The following is a 20,410-nucleotide window of genomic DNA, read 5'->3' as shown; positions in this document are numbered from 1 at the left end:
AAAAATAAAAGAAAGCATTATACAGTAAAAGTAATAAGTAGCCTCAGGGCTTGGACAAAAGCCAGTAACTGGGACGGTTTTTTATGGTACACGATTCTTACCTGTTATTGAATCAAGTTTAAATATCTTTAGTGAGAGCATATTCTCAGCAGAAGTAACGCTGTAAATCAACTTGTCATTTTCGTCCTCGTCGGTAGCTGTCAATCGGAAAATTTCAGTATCGATAGGCACAGCCTCTGATATTTCCATCCTGTATATCATTTCAGTAAATTGAGGCCTAAAGAGAAGAAAAGAAAGATAATTATTATTTAAGAAAAATATCGATACTAAAAAGTACATCTCTAGTGTAGACCCTTATACTCTATAAAATGAATAACTTTGAATTTTGACCGTTATTTTTTACCAACATGGCAAATATAAAATCCTTCCGTCAAAAAAGTTACTGATATTCTTTAAATTGAGTGCCTGAACGAATCAGATAGGTAACTCTTTTTACTTTCGTGAAATAGAAAAGGAAAATAATAAAAACAAGTGACAGTTCTTCATTTTCTTGCAAAAATCAACACGAAATGTCAGACTTGTCAAAAGTAACATCTCATCAGCTTTTGACATTTCTAAATATCAGACCGATGCCGTCTCTGATAGAACAGCCTCGGAGCGAGATTTATGACGTCATGCTAGTTAGATATTGTTTATTGTTATTGTACTAGATATTGTTAATAAATACTTTGGCAAATAAACTATGAACCATACAAATGCAGCAAATTATTTACAATATACAAATAATGAATAGGTACATAAAATATAAAATATATTTTAAATTTTGGGGTTTGAAAATCGATCTAATTTAACAAAAAACATTCAATATCTACTAATAGAGATGTATTATTATTTGCATTCACAAAATTTATATGTATGTTTTGCAAGTATCAATGTTCGAAAAATTATATTTGCAAATAATACAATATCATAGAAAAAAAAAAGCGTCAGCGATGGCTATGAAATAAAGATCGCTGTCATTTTATATGTTTTGATTTTCTTGGAATTTATGTTTGGGAAAAATGCTGATTAAGTTTTCATTTGGTTTTTCATTATTTTTATTTGGTTAAAAAACAAACGTTTCGGCTAACATTATAGCCTTCATCAGGACACATCGTTGTGTCATATAAAAAAGATAGTGTCGAATATAATTCAAAAAATGTCAATTTTATATGTAAGTTTTTGGATTATATTCCACACACCACATAATGTTTCATGCAATTAATAAACTAATATAAACTTGTCAAAAGAAGACCACATATTTTTTAAAATTATTATTCTTAACAGTAAAACTATCTACATTGACTATGGCTGAAATCGTACTCCATAGTCAATGTAGATTATTTGTATATTGTAAAACATTTGCAGCATTTGTATGGTTCATAGTTTATTTGCCAAAGTATTTATTACTATAAATAGGTATATGTATATTTCATGTAAACTATATCATTTTTAAAATACAAACCAAAAATACGAGAAATAATGATGTTTTCCATGTATTCTACAACATATTTATTAATCCGTAGTATCTAACTAGCGTGACGTCATAAATCTCGCTCCGAGGCTGTTCTATTAGAGACGGCATTGCGTCAGCATGGCCGCAAGTTGCTAACCTAATAAAATTAACACTAGAAAAGCCCGCGGGAACTGTCAAATTCAAAGTTATTCGTTTCACAGACTATACCTGTGATCGTTAATATCGATCACTGTGACGTTTAAAGTGATGTAGACTGTATGTATGGAGTCTGAGACGCTGATGTTGAGGCTGTATTCACTTTGATGCTCGTGGTCAAGTTTGTGGGCCAAAAGAACGTTGCCAGTGTCTCGACCGATGTAAAAATCTTGCCTAGGGTCACCGTCTGAAAAAAAGTAATTGCTACTAGTAGTGGGAACTATCGAATGAATACTATCGAAACATTCGATAGTTGCAATTCATTCGAATAATTCGATAGCTAGTAAAAAAACATTCGTTGAAAACTATTCGAATAAAAATTATCGAATAGATGCGTCATCTGCCTTGAAATATTGTATTCTAGTAATTCGGCAGCAAAAACCATTCATTTATAAAATTCATTTATTCGTCAGGATCGATTATAATAAAATATTAACTGGATTTTAGTTGTCGCCCGGCGACGTAGGTTTCTTTCCGAAAAACCCGGTCGGTGGCAATGCTATGAAAGAAGCCGGCATCTTTGATTTTTTGTGGAGTCAGATAAAGATAAGGACACATTATTTTTTTTTATTGAGGTGCTAGTATTTACAGAGAAAATACATTATGAAGGGCGCTGTTGCCATATATTGGTATTAGGCTCGGTATTAATTGATATTAGCAAAGAATATTATTGTTTGGCTTTAGTTAGTTAGGGATAGTATGTCTATATATTTTATATTTTTTTATTAATATTCTGTTGTTACACTGCAATAATACTTGTTATTTTGGATGTAGGAAAATTATTTTTAATGTGTTTAAGCAAAGACTGGTTTAATAAATAATAATAACAGTAATAATTTGTTATACCTATTAACAACAAAATTTGAAATCATTTAATATAAACATTTTTTTTAAGTAGTAGCAAAATATATAAATATATATATTAGATCCTATTTAAAAATAATATAGTCTCTCAATTTTTTGTGGCAACGTTGGTTTATTAAATAATAATAATTACAGAACTAATTTGTTATATTAACAACAAATTTTAAAATCATGAAATATAAACATTTATTAATTATCTAAGCGTGCAGTGTAATGCAAGGAAAATATAAATAAAAATTAGAAATCAAAATTATTTATATTCGGTACTTTATATTACTATTTAATAATAATAATATTTACTTTTACTGGTATTTACTGCTAAAAAATATTGGTATTACTACTAAAAAATAAATGAAATATTTCTTGGCAAAAAACTACATGTAAGAGAATTAGCATAAACAAAATACAAACATCGTTAACTTTTTTTTAAATTGGCACGTGTAAAACTTTTAATTTAATTTTCTAGTGGAAGAACTAATAATGCACTGACGCACACAAAAATCAAACGAATACTAAATTTCATTTATCAAAAACATTCGATAGTCGTGGCTCAACGATAACCATTTAGTCGCACGGCGAGGTTGTCACATATGCTTTAGTATACAAATGAATGAATGATTTTATTCGAATAAAACCATTCGATAGTTGAAATCATTCATTCAGTAACCATTCGATAGTCTAATTCAATCGATAGTTCCCATCGCTAATTGCTACAAGCTGAGGATAAGAAAATAAAAAAAAACATTCTGATGATTTATACTATATTTTTGTTGTTTTATTGGAAGGCTTTATAATTTCAAGATCATTTTAATGTGAAAAAACGAGTGGATTTTAATAAAACAAAGCGTCCGATGAGCCTTTTAGTCTTTGCCAGTTGTTGTGTTATTAAAATCTCTTTAAAAGGCAGTGGGGGACGGCTCGCGTTTTCATCAGAGTTTATAAATTTCCTCGTAGCTTCAAAATTAAATATCCGCTTGATTAAATTTCGCATTTATTACTGGGTAGAAATCGTTCAGGCAGATGAAAGAGAATATTGTTCTTCGGCTTGAAGCGCGTTGCTACCGTTTGATTAATTTCTGTCTTTACAATTCATCTGAGTATAGTATCACAGATTATACAGATCATAATCTTTGTTTTTTCTTTATTGTTTTTCGTGGTTCCAATTTTCGGAATCGGGCACTAGTTAGGTGACTAGTTTGTGCACATAGCCCGCCCACTTATGGCCTCTAAAATTGTGCACAGCGCCTGACCGGCACAGTTATTAGAGAGATATCGGAAAACCGAATAGCGTCATGCAGTATTTACGCGTACCTTATCATGGTTACGATATGCGCGAGTCAATTTTTAACGCAACGCCCGCTAATAACGTTACCGCCTGACGTAATTTGCGGATCAATTACACCAAGCGCTATTTCTAAATAACGTTTAAAAATTGCTTAAATGGGCATGTGCGGGTATTTGACAACCGGAGCCGGCCGGCGAGATCTTTTATTTTAGGTTATGTTTGAATTGTTTTGAATTATTGCTTTAGTTTTATTAGGTAATTTGATATTTAAGTAGCGGGGATTAGTTTTAATTAAATAAATATGGCCCAAAATATGGATTCCACCTCTTCCAATACTAAAGAACCTATAAAGAGTCTTAGGTTTACAGCAGATGACGATTTAGCCCTTCTAATAGAATTTGTTGCTTGTTGCCCTAAACCCATTGGCAGACGTTGAACAATAAAGCACTGGAAATAAGCACTTTAGCCCTTTAGTTTTAAAATACCTAGTAAACAAAACAATTTCAAAGTTAGGTTAAGTTTAAATAGCGGACGCGACTCGAACAGAATTCTTTCCGATCCGATAACTATAAATGAAGAGAGTTAATAGCACCTCACGTAAAGGAAATAACACCTGGCCTTATTAACGTCCATGATAAGCAAGGACAGAAAGACAGTCAAAGCTGTAGTAGGTCTACTAACAGGGCATTGTAAGCTAAATAGGCATCTAAAGCTTGTAACGTTTTTAGTTCGTTACATGTCTCTTTTACATATAATATGGCCTATCGTCACCGGATTCCCTCTCGTTCAGGCCTGATCATTTTGTTGGTACGCTTGGCGTAATTTTTACGTTCCCTAGTAGCCAACCCTGCTATCGTTTCACTATTCTGTGGAGGCGCGCGCTGTCAACATCGCTTCTGTCAACTCTCCGCGCTTAACCTCACTTTTGCAAATCCCGGCTTTTAGAAATGGTGATTATTTGAATCTTGCTGTATAATCTGAATCAGCTGCCATTTCGAAGCTACAGGTAAAGATGAGTTATTATTTTTTATAGATTCGATATTATTATTGAATATTTTTAGGGTAGAGTTTTGGATTGACCCACCTTAACTCGTATTTGTATTTTGCTGGCACATTGGTGTTCTTTTGCTTTTGTCCTCCAGAATGTTACATGGAAGAAAGGACAGTTTCTTTGTATATTATTGAGCCCTCGGAAGTAATTCGAGGTAGGTTCATTTTGTTTATTAGATCTTGTTTGATTTTAAACAAGAGTTTCGTATTTTTAGGGTCCAAGGTATGGGCAGGTGTCCCATATCTATGTATTGATTCCAAGGTACAGGCATTATCCAAGGTCCTAGTAGTGTTCCAAGGTACGGGTAGTGTTCCCTTGTACCATTACCTTATGGACGGATGTCCCGTGGACGAGTGTCTCCAGTAGGAGTGATTTATCTTACATATAAAGTGCCCCAGCGTGGATGTAGCTTAAGCCCCATGCTGCTTCGCTCCCATTTCTCAGTCTAGTCAGTAGTTAGGGCTGTATTGATTCATGGTGTCCTCATTCTGGCCCCTTTTGTTGTATTGGCCAACAGGATCGCCGACAGACAGTACAGAGATATGAGCCCACCTCACGCTGCTACTCTTTGAAACAGGATTGCCTCAAGAACAGCTAAGTGTAGATTTAGGTTCTGGTTTTCAGTCGATTTTCAGTCTTGACTTAATAACGTACATTTTAAATAATATCGTACAGACTATATTTAGTGGTTAGATTATTAAGAACATTTATGTCGATTTAGTTGTTACAATATGATTTAGATTTTAGGTTTCATTACATTACGCCTTGTAATAGTATTACTTTTTTATAGATATTATTGCTCTAACATCATATAAAATATATCAAATTAATTAAAGTAATGCTACATTTCAGATATTCTCTTAAACTTTACATGTCTTGTATTTTATCATAGTTGTTTTCAGAGATATTTAGTACAATTCTTAACACCACTTTCGTTGACATATAACCACTATAATAATTATTAAAATTGTACAATGCTATTTACCATCACAGTCCATCTTGAATAAATATAGTCATTAGTTTTAAGTAATATACAACTATGTTTTCTTTCTCTGTACATGCCTGGCGCCCAATATCTATATTTTTTTGTTTATTGTTATTGATTAGTTTTCTCTCTAGTGAAATACCTTACCCACGACTGTGCGGTTCCCGGTAATAGGCAATGATAGGCCATTGCCAAGGAGCTACATGGAGGGTTTAGTCTCCAAGTTGCTAAACTTTGTGAAAAGGATAGGACTGGAGAATGTAATCTAAGGATCAGAACAGGACCGCAATAGATCTGAGAAGGTCGCAGTGGATCAGGCTGAAAGCCACCTCTAAGAATCTAATCTAATCTCTAACGTCCATGCGCGCTATTCGGTTTAGCGATATCTCTCTATTACGCTGTTTATTGTTATTTTACGCGAGTTTATTTTTGCGCAAGGAAATTTGACTCGTTTGCACATCGTCATAAAAAACAATTTTCCTACCACGAATTAGGGACAAGACTTTTATCTGTATACTTACAGGATACCTAATCTGAGTATAGTATCCTGTTCTATATTCTGTAAAAAAGTTTTAACTAAAAAATAACTCGAAAGATAGACAAATAAGAGAATAATCCTCGGACGGGAGGTTTTTATTTTTCCTCCCAGATCCGGTCATCGCGCTGTCCACAGACTATAAAAGACGCGAAATAGGACAAAAATAGATCTTTTATGGACGGATATCGAAAGGGACAATACGGCCCTTTGTACTGCCCGTATTGAAGCGTAAAATTTCCTGGTCTCATCGAGATTCGTATTAGAAAATTGAGGTTAAAGCTTATTAGAGTATTTTACAGACATGGCCTAGATTTCTATCAAATACTTTTTTGACCATAGACATAAAATTTAATATACTATAAAATAATGCGACACTTTCAACAACATTTTAAAAATCCAGTAATATCAACATTTACAAAAGTTTATCAATGAAAGGTTATTGATCAGAAAAAAAAACACGATTGGGAGCGAAATATAAATATAAAAAATGGCAACCTATCAATCAAGAAGCCCCCCTATACATCCATTTAAAACCCAGTCATAAATTTCAGCTTTGTCCGATGTATATATTTCAGAGTTTTTCAATATATAACTTCCTTTTTTATTTTTGTTTCAAAAATATAGATGTCTATACGAATTCCATTTATTATGGTTATTAGAATTTTTTATTTAAAAAGTAAATTATTTATTCTGTTGGTTCAAGAAAAAAAGTCTATCAAAATAAAAATATCGAAGAAAAATATACGCTTTACAACGGTAACACCAAAGTTTCCAACCCTTCTGCATAAATAATTATTTTTAGCTATATTAATTTATTTTATTAAAAATATATGAATTTATGTTACATATTTCATCAAGATATGTTTTCATTTTCCGCCAAATTTATATCCAGCATATTTTATTCCATCCAAAAATAGATTATTTTTCAGCCTACTTTGTTTTTGCTTTACTTTGAACCCCTCCACTCACAGAATTTCAGTTTTTTGCGTGCCAAATATTTACCTTCGTTTTAACCAAGTTGCCTAAAAGGGTTGGACGTCCTACAGCCATAATTTTCCTCAGTACTAAATGAAAATGCCGATTTTCAATTAATTTAGAACAACAAATAATTAATTATTAATACATTTTTGATAACGATTAATTTTGCAGTGGGGTTTGCTTTGGAAATTAAATTTTATAATACACTGGGAAACAAAAAAAAACCGCAATAAACATAATTACAGGAAGTGTCGTTGTTGAATCTTTGTGAGCAATTCTCGTTTTTTTTTCTACAACCTAACCTAACCAAATTATTTTATTTTTTTATATTATTAGAGAGATATCGGAAAACCGAATAGCGTCATGCAGTATTTACGCGTACCTTATCATGGTTACGATATGCGCGAGTCAATTTTTAACGCAACACCCGCTAATAACGTTACGGCCTGACGTAATTTGCGGAATTTGTTGCTTGTTGCCCTAGACCCACTGGCAGACGTTGAACAGTAAAAAGCACTGGAAATAAGCACTTTAGCCCTTTAGTTTTAAAATACCGTAGACAAAACAATTTCAAAGTTAGGTTAAGTTTAAATAGCGGACAGCGGACGCGACGCGAAAAGAATCCTTTCCGATCCGATAACTATAAATAAAGAGAGTTAATACGTTAATACCACCTCACGTAAAGGAAATAACACCTGGCCTTATTAACGTCCATGCACGCTATTCGGTTTAGCGATATCTCTCTATTACGCTGTTTATTGTTATTTTACGCGAGTTTATTTTTGCGCACAGGAAATTTTACTCGTTTGCACATCGTCATAAAAAACAATTTTCGTACCACGGATTAGGGACAAGATTTTTATCTGTATACTTATAGAATACCTAATCTGTGTTAATAGTAAGATTAAATACTATTTAAATAAAATTGTACGTAATCCCGATAGTAATATAATTTGTTAGCGAATCTCTGTTGTTGGTTTTGGCAGACATAACAACACAACAACAACAACAACAAGGGTATTGCAGTAACGACGTTATATATAACAATTGGAAAAGGGTCTTTCTCTGCGGCTTGAATTATTGCCGTGGCAAATATTGATTCGGGCATTTACCGGCAGCAATATTACCCAGTTCGATCCGCATTAATAACAGATATTTGGCATGGATACATTGCAGATGCCTGGAACGATGTACAACTAAGGAATGTTGCCGATGGTGCCTATGGTTGTTTAGCGTTTAGATCCGATTTTTGTTTTGGCTGTCCCAGTCCTATAGATCATATACAGGGTGTCCCAGGCTGAGCGTGCATTAGAAGTTTCTAGAGAACTACAATATCTAGATTGGAGATTTTTTGCACGTCATTGTTTCACAACGAGATCTATCGATTAAAAATATTGTCAATATGGCGGCACTTCCGGAAATACCGGATGTTGACAGCAACTTTCTTATTTTAAATGGGTGCCCCCATTTTTTATTACATACTTAAATTCTCTGTAAAATTCTATGAATATTGATGTTAAATACTCTATATCTAACATTAACCGTTTTTGAAAAAAAAAATATTTAAAATTTTTGGACGAAAAAAACTATCTGTCAAAAAAATCTGTATAGCCAAAGGTATAGCCTATAAAAAATCGGTAAAAAAACTTTTAAGTTAAACGGTTTTATATTATGTGCACTGAAAACTAGAAAATAATAATAACAATTAGGTATTTTGAACTTCTAGTTCAGAAATATTTTAGTACTAGACAGAATAGCTGTTAGGCATATTAGACTAAAATAAAAACGTGGGGCCCATTAACTATTGCTGTAATACTTTCTTCTATACTAAGTGTGGATTGCATCGACTTACTATAATCGTAACTGGAGATTTTGACAATCAATAACCAGTCGTGACGGCTTCACCAGCGAACGCCGAGCTCATGATCTACCAAAGTATAAAGATATGCTTTGCCATAGGTAGGATTTCAGAGGGGCCCCACGTTTTTATTTTAGTCTAATATGCCTAAAAGCTATTCTGCCTAGTACTAAAATATTTCTGAACTAGAAGTTCAAAATACCTAATTGTTATTATTATTTTCTAGTTTTCAGTGCACATAAGATAAAACCGTTTAACTTAAAAAAGTTTTTTTACCGATTTTTTATTTTCTAGTTTTTAGTATTTAACGGAAAATGCCTACCGAATATTCCTCATTCTATTTAATTCATTTAGTGCATCATTATTACATGGTTTTTTACCTGATAATTTATTACAATCTGACGCTCAGGTGTTTCTGACGCTAACAACTCTCTCTGTCGCGCTCTGATGCTAGCCTAGACTCATGACACTCAGGTGTTTCTGACGCTAACAACTCTCTTTGTCTCTCTCGTTGTGATGCCAGCCTAGACTCATGACGCTCATGTGTTTCTGCCGCTAACAACTCTCTCTGTCTGTCACGTTGTGATGCTAGCCTGGACTCATGACGCTCAGGTGTTTCTGACGCTAACAACTCTCTCTGTCGCGCTCTGATGCTAGCCTAGACTCATGACACTCAGGTGTTTCTGACGCTAACAACTCTCTTTGTCTCTCTCGTTGTGATGCCAGCCTAGACTCATGACGCTCATGTGTTTCTGCCGCTAACAACTCTCTCTGTCTGTCACGTTGTGATGTTAGCCTGGACTCATGACGCTCAGGTGTTTCTGCCGCTAACAACTCTCTCTGTCTGTCACGTTGTGATGCTAGCCTGGACTCATGACGCTCAGGTGTTTCTGACTCTACCAGCTGCCTTTGTCTCTCACGTTGTGCTATTAACCTGGCATCATGTTGCTCAGGTGTTTCTGTTGCTATACGTTCTCTTCGTTTCTGTAGTCGACTATAGGTTTCATTTTCACTTTCTTTTGCACGTTTCGTTCTATACTTTTCTTTCGCCTTCTTTTTCGTTGTGTAGCAGTTTCGTTTTTATTTTTGTTTGTTTTTTTATTTATTGTTTCCATGTTGTTCCCACGAGTAATGGACATTTTAACGGTCGACCCCCCCAGAGGTCCAGTAGAGGGGCAAGGCTATAATATACAACAAGAGGCGCCCAATCTTGAGGGGAAAACGCTTGCGACATTACATTTTTAGCCACCCTAATGCCATACAGTCCTCAGCACGTTTTAACCTATTACCTTAACTTGGGTGGTAAAGCTACCGCTAACTACGTAGGTACATCTACAGTTCGTTTGCTGAATCTGTGTCTATGAAAGGAATGCGGACAAAAAACATTTAAATAAACAGCAATATATTTTATACGTCGACTTGACGAGTACGTCACCGCAAATCGCTCCGCCCACTCATTTTATTGGCTACTTGCAAATTTGTCGAATTTTTATTGATGGGACGCGTCGTCTAATTTTTTACGAAAAACATCGAGAGAATATCGTTTCCCCCCTCACGGATACCCCGTAGCCACAGAACGGACAGACGTACTGTAATCACCTATTTTTTTTATCTGTCCTTCTAACGTCACACAATCTTGGACACAACTGTTCTGGACACGACTACTCATGCCCTCACCAAATACGCCATTTTGTAACGACGTCCATCTTGGATTTTAAATTTTGTCATAATCACAGTATTCTACTAGTGTAGCCCTTTCATTTGATACCCATATTGAGGGGGTTGTGGAAAAATATGAAATCCGCCATTTTGTACCGGCGGCCATTGTTATTGATATTACTATATTGTATTGTCATCAGAACTAAAGGTGTGTACCAAATTTCAGATCAATCTGACAACAGGAAGGTACTTAAATTTCAATTTCTAATTTTGACCCAAATAAACAAATAAATAAAAATACCGTACGGGTCGAGCTAAATAAAACCGTTTAAAAACCTGTATAGTTTATCTTTCGAGTTTTTTTTAGTTAAAGCTTTTTTACAGAATGTACACAGAATATTTAGATATAATTAGGCTTGGTGTATTTCAGTTGATTTCAACAAATTCCGACCACAGTATAATATATAATAATATTTAAGTGTTTTAGTTTTTTGCTAGTCAAGTTATTGAGACTATAAAACACTCAGGTCCGAGGGTTGTGTGATGTAACGCTGTTTCGGGTAGTAAAAAAATAAGCGAAAAAGAATTCGAACTAGACGTCGTGTTGTGTTTTGACAATTTCAAATGTTAATAAAATTGCCAAAAAAATGTTAACGCGTAAAGGAGAGCGTAATTAGGACGTTGTTGGGCGCAATAACATTCAATAACTCAACTTTCCCGAATATTCAACTCTCCCGGAACAACATTTTATAGCTTCATAGTTTCTCATAAATTATATAATAGATATTTAATCAACATAAATTCATATATTTTAATAAAATAAATGAATATAGCTAAAAATAATTATTTATGTAGAAGGGTTGGAAGTGTCAAAACACTTTACTTTTGCACTGAACGCGAGTTTCGCTAAGCGTGTTAGCATCATCAGAAGATGATTGGAACTCCGAGTTTTAATTAAAAATCTTTGCTTTTGTGTTGTAAATATTTAGCAAACTATTATAACTCTGTCAAAATTAGCTTAAAAATTACGTTTTTAATCCTTACCTACTATGTCGTACCATAACCTATCATTATCTTCGTCGGTGGCCTGTATCAAACTGACCAGAAAGCCTATTTCGTCGCCCTCTGTCAATTTGACAGGCGGAGGTACTTTTACCACAGGGGGATGTTCGGAAGATTCAGGAACTGGAACCACCTTGACTGAGACTTTACACGTGTTACTTCTTGATGGGCTTCCATTATCCACAGCTTTAATCTAGATAAAAATAATACAACCGCTCATATGTATGCTCGAATATTCTTTAATCACGTCAAAAAAGTGAAGTACTTACATTCAATTCGTACTCTTGTCCAGGCTCGAAACCTTTCTGGGCGTAAACAACCCCAGTGGCGCTGTCAATTTTGAATTTCGATTTTCCCTTTCCCGATTTGATCATATATCTCAGCTCTGCATTAGGTCCTGTGTCTCTATCGTAGGCAAGGACCTAAGAAAAAATAGGCTTGGTGGTAAGTACAGAATTATATATTTTTTTGATAAAATGGATGAAACAAAATCTGAACCATTTGCACCAAGCGAATCAGATTATCAGCCACCTGAAAGGTCTGATTCTATCGATTCTGAAAGTATAGTTTGATTTATCATTATTTTCACTATTACTACATCAATAAGTTAGTCTGTTTTTCTGAAAAATACTTGGATATCTGACAGACATGTTGTTGGTCTGAATAAAACAGCACGATGAAGAAAAATCTTATCATCTCACTCTAAAAGGTAACGCATGAAAGATCTTCTTCCCTTTCTCCCGCCTATATACCATAACTTTTATAAAAATCCAAGGAAACACTATTAATAGACAATGTGAAGTCAAAAAATCCCTTAATGACGAAGAAGAATGTACCGATGAACCAATTTATATCTAAAATTTCAAATATTTACAGAGATAAAATGGTTCAAGTCCGAAAAAGTATAAACAAACATTCCTAAAATTGACCACAGTTGTATTTTGAGTTACTTTAGTTTGCAGTTAGACAATTTAAAATATAATAAATACCAAAAAATAAGCCCTTAATTACCTTATTTTTACAATACAGTATCAGTTGAAGAAGTTGAAGTGGTTGGCATTTTGAAAAAGCAATCAAAAGATAAAAAACGCTGCTAAGACTCAAGGACTGTATATATTGTAAAGAACTGTTCGATCGCGTCAAATCGCCGCTGTCGTAGTCGCCGTGGAATGCTACGTCACGCGCTGACCAGCGCTCCACAGTGCGGCGGATGGTTATTCTAGTGGGACAAAATCTCAAGAGCAATGTTTGGGACTTAAAATCTAAGAACGTAGCAAATGGTCTAATATATAGCAACTATATGGTTAAATTTATTTATTTATTAACAACTTAATTTATTAATAAATAAATACAAGGTAATAAAACTATGATATTATTCGTACATGACACACAAAAACCGTATTGTAAACTATTGCCAAATACATAAAATTATGATATCAAAAAACTCATTAGCAGTTTTTTTTAATTAATTTGTAATCTTGTGACACCCTCTATAATTTATTTTAAAAAAATATATTTTATTTTGAAAATAATAAATAAGATAGATATTTTAATTTTAATTTTAACACTCGGTAATTGTAAATTCATATTATAGTAAGTGTCTAAGTCAATTTTTTAAACTCAGTGCCTTTTGATGGAGTTGTTTTGTTTTTATACTATCCGATTGAAATGAATCTTTTTGGGCATTCACCTGTTAAGCTTGAACTCCCTGTGACTGTGACTACCTGTGTTGGTAACTATTGGTAACTCAAAAGATCTACATCATTGAAGTAAAAGTGAAAGTTTGATATCTGCAGAACAAAGGCACGAAGGATTTTAACAAATAATATACGTACAGTAGAAAAGTACATACCTTTGGCAATCTTCAACATAATTTGGCTTTCTAATAAAATGTATAAGCACTTGTAAATATTTTGTTTTCGTATGACCTCTGCCTTGCTGAGCAGAAAACGATCAAGTTTGGTTAATAAAAATGTATCGAAATACAAAGAATATTCATGCATTTTTGTATCAATTGGAATGTCTACTATTTATTCTTATCAGTACACATTTTTTGGCTTATTTCTAACCAAACGTTTATGTCCCGCTAAATTTATCTTCCAACGCACTGTGCGCTCGTCCGTCAAATGCAAAAATAACTGTCACTGTCTAAAATCTTTAGCGCCAACTTCAACTCGGTCAGTAGATGACGTAAAAAAACTGACAGTGCAGGAACATAGGAATCGAACTATCCTTATCTCTATAGTATCCTTGGCTAAGACTATCAAAATGTTGATCTAATAACAATTTGACGTTTATACTATTACGTCAAAAGCAACTTTTTTCCAAAGTCCACCATGACTTCACTGAATCATAGTTTCTTGTTCACTATTATTAATATCTTAATTATTAGATATTAATACATCTGATATTATGATATTCTGGTATATCGTCGATTTTAAAATAAACTAACTGTTTCTATCTTATTTTTAGGTTAGAATGGGCATAATCAAGAGGGCTATTGATACCGTGCTGTAAAAATAAGGTAATTAAGGGCTTATTTTTTGGTATTTATGATAATTTTGTTAATATCTTCGGTTTGAAAGAAGATATCAAGATGCGGTTTTCGCTGTCTTTTTAAGCTTTTACTACACTTTACTATCAGCTAAAATTACATATACTATTGCATTTAATTTTTTTGAAAAAACGCGCAAAGTTCGTTATATTGTAAGACAACGCCCCCTAGCGTCTGCGTTCAAAAGCTTATTATTATTGTTTATATGGTACAATATAGAGTAAGAAACGCCCTTTTAAACGAGCCCTCGCTTGTTGGATTCCGATCATCCAGTCCAGAGTTATAAATTTTCAAATAAAAACAGATCTAACCTTCCCCCACCACTTTATTTTGGTAGATAGGGGAAAATGGCTCTAACAAAAAATATTCAAAATTTACTGAAGATTACGAAGCTGTCACTTATAGTACACCTTATATAGGCAAAATGGTGTAAAAACTCCATTTTCTTATTTTTTGTTCCAGTTGCGCCGCCTAGCGGTCGTTCTACTAACTTGAAAATAATTTCCAGCAATTTCCCATAGCCTCTTTAGTTATAAATATTTTTTTCCGCAGCCGCTACGGCTACTACTTTCCGAGATACAGCCGAGAGCTATTCTTAGTGGGACACCCTGTACAAAAAAAGTCACTCATGGACCAAGAACAGTTAACCTAATAGGACTGCTCATTCAGCCAAAAGTGTCCGCCAGGTGCATGCGAAAACTACTCGCTTTGTGACGTCATTGTAGCCCTTGTCATGGTTATTAGTCCTTATCCGGCAACCAATAATACACACACGTGCATTATTGGTTACCGAATGCAAAACGTTCATTATTTAGTTTATTTATTTAAACACCTTATATGTATGCAGTATAGAAAATTAACTGTATAAATCGTATTAAATACTCGGATAATGCATTTTTAAGAACAGCAGTTCCCAGCATCACCTTTTGCAAGCATTCTTTTTAGAGTACTTCCATATTTTGCTTTAAAATAATTAATAAACAAAATCGTGGGCACTTAGTATGCACTTTGTCACAATCCACAACACAAAATGAACGTATTTTCTAAAAACTATAGCTCTACAAACTTTAAAGACACCTTTTTCACATTTAAAATTGACAAAATAATTAACTCAAAATTTCTCAGCTGTTATTTTTATAAGTTTACCATAGGCAACTAATAATACACACTATCATGACAAGGCCACGAAGGCTTTGACAAGGGCTACAATGACGTCGCAACTGTCAGCTGAAGCGCGGGAAGAGGCGAACGTACGTCTTATGAGGATGAGCAATCCTATTAGTTTACCGTTCTTGCTCATGGACTACATTAGGTTGGGAATGGTCTAGAAATGAATACAGCTGTTCTATGTCTGGCCATATATCGTGGTCCCTAAGTGTTGGACCTATAAATACGAACGTATAGGTTTTGCCATTGACATAAGCGATCGCTTATTATGATGGAACACTTTATCGCGCCAAACGACGAGACGTTTCGACGGCTATATCGACGTTCTATTTTCGTTCACAGAGACACACGCCTGTATATAAATTTAGCAGCTCTATGCTGACGGCCATTGTGAATCAATCTAACTCTAAAATGGTGCTCTACTTCGAATATTGTAGAGTCTGACGCCAAACAATAAATAGTCCTGGACGGCTTTTGTCCTGATGATGACAGAAGTTTGCCATTTCCAGATACGGATGGTATGTGGAAAAGAAATTTTATAAAAGACCCTACTGTACAGGGTGGGTCAAATTGGACGCTTTTAAAAGGAGATTTCTATAGGAGATCGACGAAAACTAATATCGGTGTCTGGAGCTCAATTTTTATCGAAAATATGATGGTGAAAACCGCACATCGATATCTGTTACCTTTTATGAGCTACGGGGTGTTTTTCAAAAATGTGCATTTTTAACAAATCGCTGTAACTTTTTTGCTATGGAAAATTTTGTATTTTTGTGAAAACATTTTCAAAGCACCTTTTTATGTGGAGTTTAATGGTTTATGTATTATTTTTTTTAAATTAATAATTTAAGAATTATCAACAGAAAATTTGATTTTTTATATGGTATAGAGGTGGGAATTCTAGTTCCTTGGGAGGAACTAGTTCCTTAGTTCTAGTTCCTCCAGAGGGGGTTCCTTGAACTAGGTCTTTAGTTCACAATACAAATTCATCGTCGTCGCCATGTATTATATCTCGGATCTGCCGACTGAATAGATTCCCGTGAACTAGTCTTTTAATAGTTCCTCTATGTCCGGATCCGATAACATACGGCTGGCACTCCCCACGCCTGCCTAGCATCAATCGCGCTGACTGATCCATACGTAAACTAGTCTTTTATTTAGTTCCTCTAGTTCCTTTAGGTCCGGATCCGATAACATACGGCATACGGCTGGCACTCCCCACTCCTGCCTAGCATCGATCGCGCTGGCCCGATCCGTACGTACGTAAACTAGTCTATTTAGTTTAGTTCCTCTAGGTCCGGATCCGATAACGTACGGCTGGCACTCCCCACTCCTGCCTACCACCGGGCTACGCACGCCAGCCGATCCGTCGCCGTCGCATATTATTCTATATCGGTCACAGTCTCGATCCCGGAATAGGTCCTGAGAAACTAGTTCTTTGAGAAACCAGGAACTCGTTCCTTTCATTCCGGGGTCGGAATAGTTCATAGGAACTAGTTCGTTCATGAACTACACACCTCCAATCTACATCCTCCCAATATGGTACACCCTGTATATTTTTAATTCATTGAAAATAATTTTAAATTACCTTTCCAAAAATATAGCATACATGATATTTTGCTCGATTCCTCTTCGAGATATAGAGTTTTCAAAAATTCGCCCACTTTAAATAAGTAGGCTTTGAACGGCGCCGGCTGTCATGCAAAAAAAAATTCTAGCTCTAAGCAGCAATTAAAACGAAAATAATATTTGCAATGAGAGATGCAGAATTTTATAACAATTTTAACTATATTTAACAACATCAACACATTTAAACTATGTCTAATAACAATAAAAATTAATAGCAAAGCAAGACATGAGATTTTGCTACAGGTGTTCGACTTCTGTTACGGACAGACGAGACCGTTTTTGCACATTTTTCGCGAAATTCATTAACTCAGTGGGGGTGAAAGATACCCTCGCATAACCCCTAAGTACTTCTAATGCTTGACTAGATCATACGAGCAATTGAAAAATAAGAACCTTTATTCTTCGGCAAAGATAAAAATCCATAGGCACTAAGTCCGGCGGCCTCGACGGCCAACGGCTGGGATCTTCGTTAGCTATTCAATTATTCTCGAAATTGGCTGCAAAAATTTGCTGATAACTTAAGCGTTCTGAGGCGGTGCCTCATCTTGCTGGATAAAATCCTATAGAAAAGAATGTTTCCCTTTAAAAGCGTCCAATTTGACCCACCCTGTACAGGGTGAGTCAACGACAGAGTCAAGTTCATTATCTCATTTGTTTCGAGGTTTACAAAAAAATGCTAAATATAAAAGTTATAGGGACGGTTAAGATACACATTTTAAAATTATTAGAGTATACAGGGTGCTTCAAAAAAGTGTGGCGGATATAACGTACGTTTTTTTTAAATACAACACTGTATTTTTTATTTCATTTTTAGATTCTGCGAAAAATCCTATAAATTTGTTGTATTTGATGTTATATCCCTAAAATTAATAGTTTTTTTTAAATTTTAGTGTACTTAGTAAAAAAATGTCAATGATGCCATTGTTTCTGAAGCTGGACTAAAAAGATCAACCTATATGTCTGTGTGATAATTCTGAAAAAATAAGCAGTGTAGTGATATGCAAAACAAACTTAAACGTGAACATATTCAAAAATATCGACTGATGAAACAGAAAAATGAATTGTTAGTGGATGATATAGCGAAAATCCAGTCTCCTTATCATTCCACATGCATAAAAAAGAGTAATAGATGACTTTTTATCAACCTAGCCATTGCGTATATGTGTATGTACAACAGTGATCATGCCTCATGCATATCTTGCCATGCTCCATTTCCGTGTTGCGATGAAAATTCTGGGTTCTCTTACCCTCAGAGCTGGCTCTAAGTCTCTAAAATCTGAAGGCACGTGACTTTCCCAAGGCTCTAACTCTATGGCAGCGTCGGCCACTTCGAAATCGTCCACAAGGTAACCTCTATCGTCATTCTGGACAAGAATGGTTCGATTTATTGATAAACGATATAATTTTACAAAAATTAAAAGATTCATGCTTTTCATTATAGGTCATTATCATTATTATAATCACTATTAATTAAAGAAAGAAAAAAACTATGTTAAGAGAACTTGATATACAGGGTGGTCTAAACTGTATTCCGGAAACTTCGGCAGCATATTCTCCAGATGAAAATAAGTAAAAAAGTTCGTTTAAATGTATGTCCTAAAGCGCTTAGTTTTGGAGATACAGGGTGTAGAAGTTTCATTTTTATTTCGATTTTTCCAAATATTTTCTGAAGTAACGTCAATATTTGGATGAAATTTGGTGCCTGGGAGTTTTTTGACACGAGGAATTTGATTTGGATATTAATATAACTCCTACTTGTAGAGGACGCCGCCTAAATATATTTTAACTGGTTTGAAAAGTAATAACTTTTCGCCCGTACCTGTATAAAACTACCGAGTAAAAAAATATACATTTACGACTTTTTCTACGTAAAAAAGGTCCTTGGTAAATATCGCTACGAATAATAGTTTTCGAGATATTTTGAATCGAAATTATCAATACCTGTCATCAATACCTGTATTAGTTATTAGAAATGCTAATAATTGCCTGGAATTTGATATCTATAGGAAAAATACGACCACACGCAGATATATTGCTAATGAATCACATCATAGTGTTGAACATAAAATGGCTAGTTTAAATTTCTTAGTTCATAGATTACTTAGTTTCCCACTTTCCAACGAAAGATATGAAATAGAAAGAGATTACATTAGGAATGTAGCTGAGCGTAATGGATATTCTCCTTCATTAGTTGATAAATTAATTAGAAAACGTAGGTATAGGTTAATGATTTCTGAAAATTCGACTTTTCAAGTGGAGAAAGATACATACGTCTAAATATTTTTCGATACCGTTTGATAGAGAGTTATCCCGTGGTCTAAAAGGAATTTTTAAGAATGTCAATTATAAACTTGTGTATAGTGCTAATAATAAATTACAACAATTATTAGGTAATCCAAAGGATAAAACACCTCCACTGGAAAGGTCGGGTATTTATGAAATTTCTTGTAAAGATTGTAATCAGAAATATGTTGGGCAAACTAGAAGATCAATATTAACTAGATTTAAAGAACGTTTAGCTCAGATAAGATATGGTAGACCGGATAAATCTTGCGCTGCCGAACATATTGTTGATAAAGAACATTGTATAGATCTTAACAATTTAAAATTAATTAAACAAGTCTCAAATTACAGGCAATTAGATGCATTTGAAAGCATCAGAATTAATAAATGTAAAGATAGTATGAACAGAGTCAACAGTCCAATTCCTTCAAGTTCTTTGTTCCTACTACTCTAGTGGCGGAAATCTAACTGTTACGCTCAGTGGGCTCTGACTCGGTTGGCTAGATTTTGCCACGCCCACTCGGTGCCCACTGAGCGAGTATATAAACGCTCAACTTGTAGATTGTAATTTAGTTTATAATCATCTGCTGATGATGCTAACATGGTTAGCGAAACGCGCGTCCAGTGTAAAAGTAAAAGTGTTTTGGTGCATTGTGGTGATTTAGTGTTTTTATTTTGCTGTGTAACACCAAAGGTTCCAACCCTCAACTGTAATCTTGAAATCATAAATTTGAAATGATTTTGTGTTAAAAGTTCAACAGAAGCTCTTTTATCATCATTTTTTCG

General features: G+C 34.4%; 1 protein-coding gene across 8 annotated transcripts in view; it reads right to left on the bottom strand.

Moving 5' to 3' along the window:
• The window catches only part of LOC115891127 (fat-like cadherin-related tumor suppressor homolog), a 224,690-nt gene that overhangs the window by 35,877 nt on the left and 168,403 nt on the right, over positions 1-20,410 (bottom strand). For 6 of the 8 annotated variants that reach the window (XM_030911517.1, XM_030911518.1, XM_030911519.1 and 3 more), the window contains exons 18-22: positions 18,589-18,705; positions 12,261-12,413; positions 11,974-12,184; positions 1,724-1,898; positions 102-277 (exon numbers count right to left, since the gene is read on the bottom strand). In XM_030911517.1, coding sequence (XP_030767377.1) covers positions 102-277; positions 1,724-1,898; positions 11,974-12,184; positions 12,261-12,413; positions 18,589-18,705 — 832 coding nt within the window. The remainder of the gene's footprint in view (positions 1-101; positions 278-1,723; positions 1,899-11,973; positions 12,185-12,260; positions 12,414-18,588; positions 18,706-20,410) is intronic. The other 2 variants (XM_030911522.1, XM_030911523.1) reach the window with 1 other exon arrangement.

The sequence above is a fragment of the Sitophilus oryzae genome, unplaced genomic scaffold (assembly GCF_002938485.1).
Source record: "Sitophilus oryzae breed Bouriz unplaced genomic scaffold, Soryzae_2.0 scaffold_966_pilon_pilon, whole genome shotgun sequence".
Taxonomy (NCBI): Eukaryota; Metazoa; Arthropoda; class Insecta; order Coleoptera; family Curculionidae; genus Sitophilus; species Sitophilus oryzae.
This window is presented reverse-complemented; position numbering and strand designations above follow the sequence as displayed.